Genomic DNA, 17,089 nt, shown 5'->3' with positions numbered 1-17,089 from the left:
AACAAGATAGGGTGGAAAAAACAGCAAAACAGAACAAAATCAATGTAAACAGAAAACGTAGATGGGATTGGGGGCATTTAAATACTAACAGAGGATAAGAAAACAATTTTTAAGGTTATCTGAAGTGTGAATAGCACTATAGAAGGAAAAACTAACTTTCAGGAGACTAAGTATACCAAAGACTGTCAAACAGGCTTATGAAAGGAGCACACACCATTCAACTATTACACCACATCTATACTTCTCAGAGCAGCTAAGAAAGCAGCATTAACCACCCTCTGTCCTTAGCAGGTTTTGCATTTACCTACATACACTGCACAACACAACCTACTCACATTTCATTTGCTTCACTGCCACTGAAACTATGAAAGCTCTTGCTGATAGATGTGGAAACAGAAGAAAAGTTACCTCAATACTCAAAAATAGTTTGTTCTTTGTCAGATCTGTGCCCTTGAATCTTGCAAGACCTCTGTGATATGTGGTTCAAGGAAAGATCAGAAAATAGTTTACAAGTTACAGTAGTTATATACAATATTCTATTAGGCAATCATAAACAAGCTTATTAGAATTGAAGATGTATTTAAATATCTATTTAACTTGCCCCTTCTTATTAATATGCTGATGAAAATCAAGACAAGAAAGGTTTGCAGTTTATCAAATCTACATCAGTTTTTCCTAGGAGTCAATCAAGAAAACTTCTGTCTCCCTCCTGGTTTCCCAGGCCCTGAGTCAGCATGTGAAACCCACAACTGCAGGCCAAACCTCCTCCTCTTGTCACACTTGCCTAACTTGTGGTTTCTTCCAGGTGCAGTTAAATGCTAAAGTTGTTTTCACCATGGATGCAAAGGCCCAGGGTCTGCCCATGACCTTTTCTAGGGCTCATCTAGAACCCAGGTAATGGCTTGTCTCATGTTCTCTGTTTGATTATGGTGGGGCTTTTTTTCCCAAAAATAACAACTAAAAGTCCTCTGCCAGAAGAATGTTGAAAGCATTAAGTCAACCACTCAAAAGCTAGGAAACTTGAAATTTTACAACAAACTTTAACCAAAGGTTACTATTGCAATTTTAAAACAGCCCTCTTCTGTCAAGGTGAATACAACTGGGTGCTGCCTATTTATTTTTCACAGGGCTGGTGCACTCAAGGGCACTCAAACAGTGCTGCAGGAATGAATCTGGCATCTGTGGGCACACCACCAAGGACAAAGGTGTTGAGGTATAGATCAGTTGTTGAGGTGAGTATGGAAGTGCAAGGCCAAGGTGCAGAGGCCCTGTGGAGGTGATCTAGGCTTGCTTAGGTCCTGTAGCATGTTAGACTAATACGGATACTGATGACATTCTCCATCTCATTTCAAAGCACTTCATTCCTCAACTGTCTTGGCTGTTGGCCTTGCTACAACATCAGGATGCTGTCCTGACACCACAAGCATGATGCAGCCACATCTGACTTGTTTGAACTGGAACACAGACTCAAACACCTTTCCTCAAAGTCTTCACTGGATAGAGCCAGCTCTCAGCTGAGAACAGCTGTAAAATGCTTAGCAAGGCCATCTCCATTTCAGTGGTGCTCCTCATCTTGGGCCTCTGTACTTACAGGACTGGCATAAAGCAGCTTCTTCCTTCACTGAAAGATCATTGCTCTGTCAGAGAAAACTTTTATGATATGTAAACTTCCCCTGGAGTATTCTGTAAGTTATTTAAGCATGTGTCTCTCTAGCTGTCTCCTCTACATGTGCTGCAGATGTACCATTATCTTTTGGCTTTGCTGCTACAATTGTCAGATTCTGTTTAATTACAAGACATTATCACTGGTAAGTCATTATCACTGGTAAGTCCCCAGTCTGTAACAAAAATGATGGCTGTGTTCCTGGCACATATTGTATTTCAGGTGAACTTGTTTTGGCTTAACTTCTGTGACATTTGCACAGCCATTCTGTGGAAACCTTAGGTATTTCAAATATGAATTGAGAAATTTGTTCTGTTCCAGGTTGGTGTTTTAAAATGTGCGAAAGTGTTTCTACAAATTAAAAAAGTACCTTCAAATATTTCCCTCATGTTTTAAGTATGTTTGCCTCTTGAAGAAAACAATCCCACTATCATTCCAATAAAAGTTCATTAAACTTCCATTCATATGCAAATTCAAATCATATGACATGCCCGTTGTGCTTTTGTAGGTAAGGAGATGAATCTCAAGTTACATGCCCTATAAATTGGACCATTTAATGAGTCATTCTTAATTCACACTGGAGCTGCTAGGTAAGTTGAACATCTTTAGATAGGTTGTTGCTTAAACTATGTTAAATCTATTAAATGGTATCACAAAACTTTCCAATTTTGATGAGTGTATCAACACTTTTATTAACAATTTCACCTCTTTTTATAGACTATCACCTTAGGTGAAGAGATGTTAAAAAAATGGATGCTGCAATAGAAGAATAAGTATTAGCAATTGTTTTGCTCAAACTAAATGACAAAGCATGCCCCACTTTGTCTTAAACATTCTCTTGCTAAAGCAGCCATGTGTCTACTGCTCTCCTGTAAAATGAAACTATAACTTTTTGCATGGGGGAAAATGGCATGTAATGGTATGTGATGTGGAGAAGAGCTTTGAAGGGGATGGTTTGGGTTTTTGCTCGGTAGACTTTTGTAGACTTAGCAGACTGTCTTTTGGAAAAATATTTTAATTGTTTGAAGTAAGATATCTTTGGAACTACATGAATTTGCACTGCAGACAAAGGTTACTATATATAAGACTTCACACCCAGAAAAATTCTAAAACATTCTTTTTTTTTTTTAATGCAGGACTCTACACTGGAGAGCAAACCAGTCTGGTTTACCTTTAAATGATGCTGTTTCCACAGCTGCACAAAATCTTAGCAGTAGCTTTTTTCCTGCTCCCATTCTGTGCTCAAGGTAAACCTGCAGGGCTTTTTTCACGGTTCCCTTTCAAGCCTTTTTTTGGAGGTGGGCGTGATGAAGAACAGATACCAGGTACAGTAAGTTATCTCCATTTTTGTCTGTTGTGTTCTATTTTTATCCTTTGTAAACTCAGTGCTATCTACCATAATCTGATGTGTGATCTACTTGAAATAAAATAATCAGAACTTTATTAATTCCTTATATGAAGTAAGATGCTTAAATCTCTATTTAATGCTGCAGTGGTTCAATTCACAGAGAAAAGTTTAGATTTTTCCATAGAACGAGAAACCTGTGGCTGAGTGCTAGGTTGGAGCTGTAAGCAAGTGCTTGAACAGCCTCAAGGATTCTGTTGAGGATTTAGTCTCTGCACACAGTTAAAAATCAACTAAACCTACTGCATGAGTGCCAGTGTTTTGCCTGGACTGGTTCAGTCACTTAGAGAGAAAACTAACTGTTTGCCAGTTCCACTTTTCCATAAACATCCCTGATCTGCAGGTGATACCCAGGAACTTATCCCCTATCCTTACAAAGATCAATGTGTGAAGACACCCCTATTTAAAACACAGCCGTAAACTAAAACATGTCAAGCAAATATTTTTAAAGTTCCTATTAATTTCCTGTGATGAGCTCTGCTTTATTTGGAAGCCAAGACTGGAACTGTAATGCAAAGTGCATAATAGCTGGTTTTATTCACAGATTTCACACCTCTGGCTGCTACTGCAAATGGGGACATCATCCATCAATTAGAATATCGGATTTCCAGACTGGAAGGAGGTATTTTATCTGCCTTTATTTTCTGCTGCAGCTGGGTTAGTGGGGATAAACCAGATGGGCAAAAATGACTTCTTAGGGAAAAAGAGAATTTTCTGCAGTCTTTGTTGCATTCCTTTTATATCATCTTCACTGGTATATCATTGAGTGAAAACTTTCAAATGGGGGAGGTGGGAATTAGATTTTCATAACTACCAGGAGACACCTGGGTAACAGCTCTGAGGTACGAGTGCAAGCAAGGCAGGAATGTACCAGGTTAAAGTCCCTGCCTATTCAGAACTGCTCCATGCACACCTTGTGCCCCAACAGACAAACTGAACATTAAAAACATACTATGACAATCATGATCAGATCAAATCTAAGATCCCACTCACTCAAGAACACTGGTATACAGCAAACCACCTCAGGGTCTTACAGTCTCAAAGAAAATCATACACTTTTTCCAAATGTAGAAGTCATCATTTCCTTTCCTCCTTCTCCAGCCTCTTTTGTGATTCTCCTGTTTCATTGTCTGTGTATTTATGTGTTTCTTCCCTTTTTCCCCTTTCCTAATTTTCAAATTTCTTCTGGCTTTTGGAGGTTGTAGTTTTTCCTCTTTTTTTTAAATCTTTGATTTCAAGTTCTCCTTTCCTTTACCTTTTTCTGGGTTTAATTTAAAGTTATGGAGCAAACTAGTGAGAGTTAGAATTAGCAGCAAAGTGAGCACAAAACATTGCACAAATGTTTAACAGCTTTTCCCTTGTCTTGCAGTCCTGCTCTTGAATAAGATGATAACAGAGTTTGGAGGAAAAATATTTGCTACCAATGGGAAAACAGCTGATTTTGATGCTACAGTGGAAAAATGTAGAGAGGCTGGAGGCTCTATTGCCACTCCAAGGAACCCTGGCGAGAATGATGCCATTCTGTACTTTGTGAAATATTTTAACACCTATGCCTACCTGGGGATAAAACAATCGCTTATTCCAGGCAAATTCCAGCTCCTGGATGGTACTCCACTGAGCTATACTAACTGGTATTCAAATGAACCTTCTGGCCAAGGGGAGGAGGAATGTGTGGAGATGTACACTGATGGCACTTGGAATGACAAAAAGTGCAACAACAATCGCCTTATTGTCTGCCAGTTTTAGTGCTTCCCTATCACTTGTCTCTTCACTTGTAGCTAGTGAACTTAGATAATGCAACATGAAAAAATAAAATCCACTCTTCCCAGTACGATTTTTCTCCTATCCAAATGCCAGCCATAAAGAGGAAACTGTATAATGAAAGCAGTGCCCATTTTGTCTGTTTTGTTACCCACTGAGTGTCTTAATACTACTGCCTATGGCAGTATTCCTACTGCTGATTTATCACAAGACCAAAAATTAGAGTTCTGGGCTGCATATCTAAAGTGATTTGCACCCACAAGGTCTTCCAGTACCCCCTTACCCATGAGCCTCTAAGTTGTATTTTGATCCCTTTCTGAAAGTTTCTCTCACTGAAACTCCCCATACAGACACTCTGCTGTTGCTCAGCCCGTGTTGCTTTGGCCACCCTCACCCCCAGCAGGTGTCCTGAGAGAAGACATGAGCAGTGCTGCTGGGATGACACAGAGCCACCTCCCTTACAGCTCCCACTGGAAAACTTCAGACTCAGCAGGTCTTTAACCTTCATGCACCTCAAAAGTGGTGACCAGAAGCCACCTGTTAGCAATTCCTAATCCCTTTCCTGACTCCAAGAGGTAGCAGCACAGGAAGACCAAGGTCCCCTGTCACAGGGGATGTGTGTGGAAGAAAACACACAGGAGCCAACAGGAGTTACTGTGCCTCTGTGGTTTAGGGAAGATCAGCAGAGCCCTGACAAGGCCAATTTTTTAAAGCTATATTGCCGTGAGATTCAGATACAACTAATTTTGGGGCTTGTCAGACCCTCATTGGGATTCCCACAGGGCCAAGCTTGGTGGATGCCAAGTGACTTGTACTCAGCACTCATTGCAGAAGATGCTCAGTCTTCACTACCCAGCTTAAGAAAAAGGATTAAGAGAAATCCTTCTCAACTTTCTTGCTTGAGTCTGTTCACCTACTGAAGGTGAGAATTTCCCAGGTTTGGATTCACAGTTGTGAAGTATAGCTGCACACTCAGAGACACCTGATCTGGTTTCTTCCTTTCTCTGGGTCAGTGGACTTCAATATAGCTTAGGTAATGAAGGTTCTGCATCAGCTCCGTGACACGGTGCAAAGGCTGGTTGAGCATCTGGGGATGCCTCCACAAAGTCAAATGTCTATCAGTTACACTCATTCACACTTTGTTAGTCCCAGCTTGGTCACAAAAACCTGAGCAAGGACACATCCAGCTCTAGAGCCGGATCAGCTCCTCTCACCCTCTGCATGACAGAGAGACAGAGCAAAGTATAAGCTTAACTGGAGAGGGAAGGTGTGCTCATAGCTGGGGTGAACCCAGGGGCCAGCAAAGGGGCTGTTTGGAACCTTATAGCTGTGCAAATCTCTGTAATTCCAGAGCAGCAACTTGCCATGCACAACATTCCTGCACTGGCTTAAATTCAATTACAGGATTATTTTGAGACATGGTCTCACCAGCTGCTCTGTGACAAGGAATGGGTCTTCCTGGCCTCTTTTCAGCCCTCTGCTTGATGTCAGGGCCTGTGAATCATTCTTGCTGTTTTTCTCTGAAAACTAAGCAGTTTGTCTTTTAGGTATTAGGAAAATTAATGCAACAGATCTAGTGTCAAACCAAGACACCTTTGTGCATGCAGGTGGTCTACCTCCACAGGTAGACTCGATTATTCACTCCAGAAATATTCAAATCCTTCATCACAACACATACTAAATAAGACCCTGTTTCCAAGGGTTCCTGCTTCTATACAGCTATCTCAACATATGCAAAGATAAAACTTTTGTGAGCAAAGTTTATCCATGTGTCTGTTTGGCATGTGAGGAGATCTACAAGCAGTTAAGTAACACCTTATTTCTGGACAACACACCCCAAATATAAATTACTGAATCCCATATCTTGTAAGGTCTAGACAGACTGCTCTGTTAATCCAGTTGAAACAGGTATGTAGAGGGGAAATGAGGACTCAGGAGTCCATATGGCACTGTTTCACTTTCCAACTATTCTTACTCACAAACATTTTGCAGCTCACCAGTATCTGCCTGCACCCATCAGCTCACCCGCTCAGTCTTCAGCCTTGCGTGACTCCTGTTGTGAAATTAACTCTGCCACGAGCACAAGGAAACAGGATCACAGGCATCATCTCATGTAGTAGTTTTCCACTCGTTATATTCCAATGAAGTTTAAGAAATTTACAATGATTAACATCAGCCTGAGAATGAAGTTGGACACACAGCCCACCACCACCAAATATTTAAAGCCACTGTAAGCTTTTTATTTTAGCCTGCTTATCTCCAGAGGGTTACAGAGTTATCTCAAAATTAAAGCTATTTACAGGTGTGTGAAAGAAAGCAGCTACTTTCAGTGTTATTCTAATGAATATGTGAACTTATTTTAAAGGTGTCATCCACCCTATCCTAACTTTAAATACTAGTTGCGCCTTTAAAATCTGCCACTATTTGCCATGTATTTACTAGTACTTGTGGATATTCTGGACCACCCAGTGTGCTGACAAGCCAAACTGTGTGATGTTCCATTTTCAGTCAATGGTGTGCACTTTCCCACTTTCAGTTGTGGGAATAATTGTACCATCACCAAGATTAAGTTAAAATTGTATTAATCTGAAGAGTTAGTAAAAGAACAGGATAAACACATTTCTTGGAAAGTGACTTAACAAGGAATTTGATTTTAGCCAGATGAAATATTAGTGTCAAATATCAAGAGAGATGGAAGTCACTTGTCAGGTTCTGGGGGGAAAAGTGTTATTGATTCTGCTCTGTATAGTGGGAAAAAATTATTCCACCCACTCACCAAGAATTGTTCAGAAAATTGTTTTTAATTCTATAAAAATATCCATCATATGAAAAATTATTCTCAACAGCTGTTATTTTCTGTGAAAATACCCTAGTTCATATTTTCTCTGCTTTGTAAGAAACTGAAAAACCTATCAATGGTTGTGTGGCTTTGAGGTCTAAAGGGACATCCTTGCAATCTGAAGTTCTACACCCCTTTGGATGTATCCATTCCAGCACAGATATTTGCACAGATTTCATTGCTCTCACAACCGGTTTTTTTAAGGCAGGCTGCAGTTTGGGCTTCACATCTTCTCTTGTCAAGAGACAAGGACCAGATGCAGCAGTGTGTTCAGGCAGGATGGCCACTTCCCAGGGACTGTGCAATACCACCTCCACAGCAGCATGGAGAGGAGCCAGAGCTGGCTTAGCAAAGCCTCTGAAGAGGTCTCCATGTGCTCTTGGTGTAACAGATACTGCAGCAGCCTAAGTGTAGCTGTGATTTTTCAAGTATTTAAATAAAGCTAAGCTGTTAAGTAGCACTGGGTTGTTGAATGTACATAGGTGGAAGCGAGTTAGTTGTGTGTATGAACCCCTTGGAGCTGCAATAAACTTCATACTCTGGAGGCTGCACGTGCTGCTCATAATAATCAGTCAGGATGAGTTAGTTAATCAGATTACTCACTTCTGAGTAAATAAGATGATTTACAAGGAAAGCCCAAGTGGCTTTCTGGTGAAAAACGGGCCCTCATTTTTCACTGTGAGGGGCTGTCTCCTAAAGCAGGCTCTGCATGTGCAAAGAGCCAGCTATTGTTTTGCTGATCCCGAACAAACTGCAGTCAAGGTAGAGCAGCTCCTTCGGGAAGGCTTGTGCCGCTTTAAGAACACCAAGTGGGAGGTGATAGAGGCACCACAGTGCAAACAAGTGCCTGAGCACCCTGCTGCACTCACCTGAGCCTCACACAGCCCAGGGGACCCTGCCCTGCCCTCCCTCTCCTGGCACAGGTGGAACGGCTGCTCTGACACTGCTGCTTGGCAGCGCAGCATGGGCACCCAAACAAAGCTACTCCAGCTCATGGGCAGCACTTGCAAGGTGCCTCAAGGACACTGAGGAGGTAAGAGTGGACAGAAAAGATCTGAATATCTACTTTCAGTTAGTCAGGTTGAGAAAGATGAAAAAATTCAACACAAATTCAACTGCTTCCTTTTCTACAAGAGTGAGGGGATAACTAAATTTTGTACTTTTCTACAAAAGTGAGGGGATAACTAAATTATTTCTAATTTGGGTGAAAGGTTGTCAGCAGGGAAGATATGAATATAGAGTTCCTATTCACATAATTAATTTTAAGTGCAAAGTAGTTCTCTAAATGGTTAAAATTATATCTATAAGTGGACTGCATAAGGCAATCCTTTATTCTCCTTTCACAGTTAGCACACCTCCAGCTTGTGTAAGTGCATTCCATAGTGTTTAAAGTCTGAATATTTCAGAACAGGAAATGTCTGTGACTCAGATATAGGTACCTCCTCACTGCTACACATTCAAGAATCAGAAATCTAACAGACGTATGTCACAATGTGTTATCTATAAGAGCACATAAAGCCATCTTATTAGACAAAATACAAAAAAAATCCTAATTTATATGTCCAGAAAAGGGAGATTTATGCATACTTTTAATAACAGCTGGGAAACTCCTCTTGCATTTTTAACTTTTATTGTAATCACCTGATCCCTTTGGAAGTGAGGTGAAACTAAAGGTATGATCATCTTAATCACAGTTAGCTATACTAGTCTTGCATCTCAAGTATTCTCTGTCTGCATCATAATTTTTGTTTTAAAAATTTCCTCCAGGTGTCATATATTTAATTTCTACACCCAAATTTCACAATGTTTAAGATATTTTAAGCCAAATTTTTATCCTGTAGTGACTTTACTCACAGAAAGATAAATATACACAGATTTGACTTAAAAATAACCAGACTAAACTGCTTCATGCCTTATAAAGGCTGAAATCCTTTAAAAAATGAATACTGAAATAATTGTGATTAGGACTTTAGTCACTTGCTACTTGTAGAGGGAGATATTTACAACAAACAAATTCAGTGAAATTTCTGTTAACATTTTAATGATTCTGAGAATTGTCATACACTCTTTGTTTGAAAGGTTTGGCCCTCCAGAGACAAAAGCAGCATTATTAGATGCTTCTAAGGTTTTTCATAGTTGAAATGCAGCCTTTTCTCTAAGGTACCAAACTCATTAATTTGATTTCTGGTTCTTACAGGAGTTTGAAATGCCACTTTTAACTTGCAGTGTAGTTATCTCCTGATCATCACCCTCTTTTCAAGCCCATCACTGTGCCAGACATCCAGGTCTGAGAACTTTTCCCATTCCTAACATTTGCTACCTCAGTTTGTAAAACACAGTGATGGAAGTGGCAGAGGAATGAATTCACCTTCCCACAGCTGCACAGGGTTCCAAGGCACACTAAGGACTCTGCAGCAGCAGTGCCCTCTTCAGAAAACCAGTCATGGGTACTTATCTTGGAGTGTTAACAGGGAGCTGGCAGTTAAGTTAGAGACCAAGTACACAGTAACACTTGTTTTCCCTACTTGAAGGGTAAATATTTGTATCACTGACTGAGTGGAAAATGCAGAAGAACAAGTTCATTGTTGTTGTTGTTGGCTTACCCCTTTCAGCTTGTTCTTCCATTAAAATAAGTATGTGCCTGGGAGAAGAGAGGTCACACCTCTGCAGCATGAGAAGTGCTCCACAGCTCCAGTTGTGCTAAAGCAACTGGGAGCCCATCTTTGTATCTGACTGAGCAGCTCTCAGGTGGAGATAATAAAACCCCTCCCCACATAAAGAGCTATAAGCCCTGTTTGTGGAAGATATTGGAAATTCAGTACAGTTCAGGTGGTTTTATCTGATACAATTAATAGCAGAATTTAGTGGAATTGCTGACCTACTAAAATATCAAAAATTGTATAAAGATATCACTAACAGTCTTTAATATTTCAGACATATGCTTTTGTTTTGTACTATTGACTGTGTTTTTTCATCCCACCTGACTGACATTTCCATCAAACTAGGGAGTGAGCACTGTCACTTGATTTCACAAAGGCAAGTCTTTGATTGACATTAAGTGCTGTAGCTACTAATCAGAATATCTTGCTACAAACAAAAGAAAATAAGCCATTCACTGATATAAAACAGGCCTTTCAGACTTCAATCCATTCTGCCTTTTGGTGGCTGCGTTTACAAATTCACTATACTCCCAAAGTTTTAAAACTTGTTTTTCTGTTCCTATAGTTTAGCCAGTAGTACTAGATCTGTGACTTTCCCAAGCACAGAATAAAAATTATTACATGATAGCCAATAAATCTGTAGTTAAGGGACCCATAAATTATATAAATAGGTTCCAGTTCAGATACCAGTTCACCTTTTAAACCTATGCAATACATTTTCAAAAAAACACAACTGAGAGCAAGCTACAGACTGGGAGGCCACCGCCTCCCACAAGCATCTTGCTCAGGGGAGCTTCTCAAGTTACAATAACTGAAGTTACTCTAGGCCTCAGAGGGATGTCTTGAACCTTCACACTATTTCTGTAGACTGCAAATAAGCCTTCTTTTTGCCTAACAGGATTGCTACCTTCAGCATTTGTCCTCATTGGACATTGATGGATTGCAATTCCCCCCTCTTAGCTGTGATAGTGGGATAAATACACCTGGGGTTTTGGTGAGGCTTTCCCTACTGTTAGTTCCCTAAAATCAAGATATTCATGTGTAATTTGGAGGGGGCGCAGGAAGCAAGGTTAACAGAGAAAAATAACTGACTTTTAAATCTATGTTCATTGCAGCTAGCAAAGATTACATTCAATACAGCAGGCAGGAAATGCATTCTTCAGTAGTTTCAGATGGTGGAAAGGACTAGGATAAATTCCTTGCAGGGCAGAGGCCCCAAGGCCTCTGTCTCATCTGTATCCTACCCACCTACTCCCCTGCAAGACAGCAGCCCGTGACACAGAGTAAATCACTCTCTCCCTATATGTGCTTTTGCTTTTTTTCCTAATAATCAAAAGGTAAGGCTTCAAATCAAATGGTTCAACAGTATTTTCTGACTTTTCTATACTGCAGCAGGCTGTAAGCCAGCACACAGTACATCAGCTAAAAACACTACAAAGTCTTTTGTTTCCTGCTTGTGCCATCCTCTGCAGCAGTTGTGTGCCATGAGCTTAAAGTATTGCAACTCAGAAGTGAATCTTTGCTAAGATAAGGGGAGCAGTGAAGCAAACCACATTCTAAGATGCATTTTTACAGGGCCTACTTTAGATTGTATTAAATATATGACACTAGTGAAGAATACCAGGTTCATTTCTAGAATTATATAATAAATTTATACTTGTTTTCTCTGGAGGATTTAAGGATAGAATTGTGGCTTTACTAAGTGAATATTCTGTCCACTGTGCTAAGATTAAGCTGCCTTTAGCATCCAGAATGGTCTTTCATCAACTATAGTATAGAAAAAACTCCCATTTTAATTTGTATAGCCTTCAGGCAAATCTTAAATGAAACACTGGAAATGGAAGGTACAACCACAAATCACACCTCTAAGATGCCTCTTTCTTCTCCCCTGCCCAAATGTCTTCTTTATTGTATACTTCTCTAAAGAAGTCATTTAGTGCATTTCATTCATTGTGTTCAGCTCAAATCCTTGCAGATGCCTTTATTCATCTACCCATTTGTTAAACTTAGGGATAGATCTAGAACATCCTTCATTATAAAATATTTTGTAGTTTAGAGACCAGATTTGACATGCTTACACATTCACTGATGAGGGTTTTAGTTGAGATAAAGAACTCTCAAAGCTCCAGTGACAGTGTGTATTTATTCTGAAAGACTTTGTATTTCCAGAGCTGTGTTTTGGTTGGCCACTTTGATTCATTTGTACCCTCCCATAATCAAATACTGTCCCTGTGAGAAATACCCCATTAATAGAACAGTCCCCAAGACCCTTTTATAGCTGTGCTGAAGGGAACAGGCTGGCTGAGACAGGCCTGCAACATTCAGAAGGGCTCTGAGCCATGGCCTGAGGCCTCTGCTGATTGCACAGCACCACGACTTCATTTGGCAGTGCACGTGTGATCTCTTTGGGATGAGTTCTGCTGTCATGAATGTACCTTGTTTCTGATTATCTCACTAAAAATTATGTCCTATAGTATTACTGACTTATGACACAGCCCCCTTGTTGCATAGGCATGTTCTGAAGAGCTGTTGTATTCAGCACCCCAAAGACCAAAGCACACTGCATATTGTGCCCTAGGGCTGTGCAGCACTCACTCAGGCTGAGAAAAACCTTAGGACTTGAGAACACAGGTGCAGGAAAAGCATTGATTAGGTTAACAAAGAACAAATACATGCTTTGGAGACTTTAGATAACACTTAGTATCACTTCCTAGCCGCCATCATCTTTTCTAGCTAAAGCCAACACAGCAAACAGCTCCTAAAGGTGAGCAAGGTCTTTGGCAAAGGAGCCACAGCTGTTTACAGCCTTGAACTACACATCCTCAACTCCTCAGAGCTATCTCCACACTATCATAGACCTTCCCATCACTTCCCAATTGCTTCTGCAACACCATCCTCACCAAGGGCCAAGGAAGACAAACCCAGCAGTGCTTCCCCCATAGACCCATGTAGGGGTGTTTTTTCCAACCCTTGTTTCACTGCCAGTGGTACAATTGTCAGGACAGCAATTCCTTATCCAAGCATAGCCATATGTTGTGTCACCCCCACCAAGGGGTGAAGGAGACGGATGCCTGTCTGTGTGCACAAACAGACCTCACCTTCCCCACCTCAAACCACAGCATTTGCTTTCTCAGCACAGGATAAGAACAGAGCTTTCCTTCACCCTCAGCATCCGGTGTGTCCTGGGATCTTTATTTCTTACACAACATGGTATACAGTCCAGCTGAAAATCACAAGAAGGTTTTGTGCAAATTTAACTGGTGTGACCTTTCCTCACAGCCACAGTTTAAGGAAAGGGGCAATGCTCTGCTCTCACCCTCACCAGCCCTGGCTGCTGGCAGAACAGTGGAGGCTCTCACTGGATTTTTGTTTTTTTTTTTCCTAGAGCCAAACACTAGTGGGGAATCAGTAGAGCCGAGAATGGGGACAGGGATTTCCCATGAAAACTAGAGACAGGAACAAGGAAGGGAATAAAATAACAAGAAGATTTGAAACAAATGCCACAAAATGAAGCAAAAAGTAGCAACAGCAAGAGCTTAACAGAAGATGCCTGGCAGAGAAAAAGACAGGAAAAAGGGACCACAAAGCAAGTCAGAAACTGAGATATTTAAAAGAGTTAACTGATAAAGACATTCAGATTAGCAGACAGGAGGCCCACCTGTGACATTCCCTCTGCAGCATCTGTAGGCAGCAGTGAAGCAGCACAAGAAAAAAAAAATCCCTCTCCCACAGCCTCTCCAGGTTAAAACCAGCCTCACACCTATATTCACCCACCAGTCAGTGGGAAGAGAAGAACAATACCAAGGGGTGCCACAGGAACAGTCAGAATATCACACAGCCTGATGGGCTCCACAGCACAGCCCCTGTTGGCAGGTCAGAGCAGATAAACACACACAAAATCAAGCAGCTCTTTTGTAGTTTGGGTGAAAACACAGAGCACAACCCACCTCAAGGAATGGACCTGGTGGGCAGCACACCTGTCACAGGTATGTGGCTTCACCAGTAAGGAGGCAGCAAATGTGAGAGCACTCCAGGGCCCGAGCTAGGGGAGCTCCACCTGCATCCTCTGTACTTTTCCAGTGCTTGTAAGATTTGAGATTAATCTAACTAGAAAATGCCACAGCAGCCAAGCAGAGCTCTATTAGGATTCTGCTAATGGATAGCAAGGCTTCATTAAAGGGTATCATGGCCTAAATCCTCCACGACTCTTTACCAGCTATATAGTGAACCTCCTCACAATCCGCAGCAAAAAAAAAAAGAGCTAATGGCAATTGTAACACTGCAATATACACAATTGCTGGAAATTATTCAAATTTTCTACTCTCCCTAAACATACATATTCTATCAACCCATGTTTCCATCTTCACCTGTACATAAAGACCAGGATTTAGTAACAAAACCACAGTAAACCACACACTTGGACAAACCTGAGACCTCCTCCAGTGAGTCGTAGGCCCAATTCCCACACCGTAGGCAGCACTGCAGCCCCTCAGGAGACCTCCTCACTACTGATACGAGCAGTTGTAGAAAGAAAAAACCTCTTCCGCCCCTAGCACCTCCTTTTATTCACCCACTGTACAGCTTTCAGCTGTGTGGGTCCTGGAAGAGGACTTGCAGTCCTTATGACTTTCAGGTGTGTGGGTCCTGTGGCAGGAATAGCTCTGAGCACTGCACTCCCTAGGACACACCTGTTAACACTTAACAAAACCAACATGATTTTACTCCTTTCTAAGCACCCTGCTCTTTCTAAAGCTTTATACATGGAAAAAGATAAAATATGCATTCTGATGGCAGTTCAATTTCCAGTTCTCCTTTCCATCATATTCTTGTATTTTCAGGCTTAGCTTTGATACATGTCAGTGTAGCAATCATTTTGTGTAATGATGCTCTAAGTGGGAGAGGAGGGCCTTAAAAATCAAAATTTTAAAGCAAAAGGCATACCCAATGGTCAGGAACAATGCTTTAGGGCATTGCTGGTGTCTTACACCAGCATCAGCAACTGCAGCTGAGCCAAAGGGGAAAAGCAGGCTGATGCTCCATGGAGGCTCCTGAGGAGACAGAGGGAGACGAAGCAGGAGCTCTTCTGGGGACTGCAGCCCAGGGAATGGGTTTGTTCTCCAGGCTGAGAGAAGAATAGGCCAAAGAGGCTGACACCCCTCTGCTGGCTAAAACAAACACATCTATTCAGACATAATTCCTATGTACAAGTAAATACCGCAGCATATTTTTTGCTTTACAGCTTCAGACTCTTGACATGGAGGAAATCATGGTGGAAACAGTCCTGGCCCCATGGGAAATCCTGCTGGTCATTTTTGCTGCAGTGCTGGTAATGAGTTTCCTGATGCTGCTGCCCCCCGCTGCAGTGGTGATCTGGAGAATGAAGCGTGTGCCGCAGATCTCGCTGCACGGCTCGGTGTGAGCCAGCCCTGCTGCACCACCAGTGCTCTGGGAGGATGGCTCACAGTGATGACATCTCTCAGCATCACTCTCACCACCTGTGATCCACCCAAAAGCACTGGGTTTACCAGTCTAATTCTACTAAGTTCCTGTGAAAAGAGGATGAGTGTGATTTTGTCATCATGAACTGCAGTTCTCGGCACTTTGCCTTCCATTTTTTGGCCAGGTTGTAATTACTGTTGTTGGCTCAGTTCCTAGACTGAGTTCTTCTCTTGTGTTTTAATGGAATGAAAGAGAAGCAAGGATAACACAGCATTGTATTCCCTTAACTAATATCAGGAAATCCTCCCTCTCTACTGTTACACTGTAAATATTACCCAAGCCTTTAGCTGACTGGCAGTTATGCAGGTGGACTTATCAAAGGCATGTGGGATACTCTGGAGAGGCAGTAGTTTAGTCTGGTTGTATAGCAAAACCTAAAAATAAAATAAATACCAGAGAATGGTACCATAAATAAGCCTCCTCTGCATCTGTTGTCTGATCTGAAAACTTAATGCCTTAAAATGTTCTTCAGTTCTTTCCTCCAATATGGATTAATTTCTTTCCTTCTGTATGAATTTTCATCTCTCCTCAACCCCCTAGTGCCAGAACACAAAACCCCTCCATCCCAGGGCTAGAGCAGGAGCACAAGGGATAGTCCAATGCTCAGACAGGCCCAGCCAGAAGACAGCAACAAGAAGTTAATGCAAACACACAGCAGCCATTTACCTGAATTAAATTATGCAAATGTACTCTGAGAAATAACACAATTAAATTTACTTTAGTTTTTAACTGTGTCATATGGGCTTATTGAGTCAACTTCCCTTTCTCATATATAAATAATAATTTAGGTGGTGGGAATAGAACAAAACTGCTTCTCTGCAAGTTTTTGAAAAACACCCAAGCAACCCAATCTCCAGCTTAATATCAGGTTCATGACAGATGATAGTTAAAGCTTTCCAGCCTAATTCTTCCACATTGTGTGGCACTCACCATGAGGATTTCTGATCTACAGATTAAACAGTTCCTTGTACTTTACAAGAGCAATGGCTTGATTTCCTCATGAAATACAATTATGAGTGACTTTTCTTTTGTTGGTTGGTTTGGAAAGTCACTTGATTAGATTAACACAATTGAGAGAAAAAATGGGGTTTAGCACCAGCAGAAAAATTTTGCTGGAAAGTCCTCCAGATATTTCATCCGAGCATCGTTTGATAATGAATTGGCTGGAAAGACTCAAACACATTATAATTTCATTTGATTGAGATCATTTGTTTGCCATGAATAAATAAATAAGTTAATAAACAAAAGAACAGTGATTCAAA

At 41.2% G+C, this 17,089-nt stretch overlaps 1 protein-coding gene and 2 long non-coding RNA genes across 3 annotated transcripts in view; 2 read left to right on the top strand and 1 right to left on the bottom strand.

Moving 5' to 3' along the window:
• The window catches only part of LOC138112340 (uncharacterized), a 19,791-nt gene extending 4,241 nt beyond the window's left edge, over positions 1–15,550 (bottom strand). The window contains exon 1 of the long non-coding RNA XR_011151697.1: positions 14,756–15,550. This is a non-coding gene — a long non-coding RNA (uncharacterized lncRNA). The remainder of the gene's footprint in view (positions 1–14,755) is intronic.
• Positions 2,778–4,952, top strand: LOC138112336 (pulmonary surfactant-associated protein A-like). The gene is made up of 3 exons (XM_069019226.1): positions 2,778–2,988; positions 3,613–3,690; positions 4,438–4,952. Exons 1-3 carry the CDS (start codon positions 2,841–2,843, stop codon positions 4,812–4,814), a joined length of 603 nt encoding a protein of 200 aa, XP_068875327.1. The 5' UTR covers positions 2,778–2,840; the 3' UTR covers positions 4,815–4,952.
• On the top strand, positions 8,405–17,089 carry LOC138112339 (uncharacterized). The gene is made up of 2 exons (XR_011151696.1): positions 8,405–8,701; positions 15,568–17,089. It is a non-coding gene; the product is annotated as an uncharacterized lncRNA (long non-coding RNA).

The sequence above is a fragment of the Aphelocoma coerulescens genome, chromosome 6 (assembly GCF_041296385.1).
Source record: "Aphelocoma coerulescens isolate FSJ_1873_10779 chromosome 6, UR_Acoe_1.0, whole genome shotgun sequence".
NCBI lineage: Eukaryota > Metazoa > Chordata > Aves > Passeriformes > Corvidae > Aphelocoma > Aphelocoma coerulescens.
This window is presented reverse-complemented; position numbering and strand designations above follow the sequence as displayed.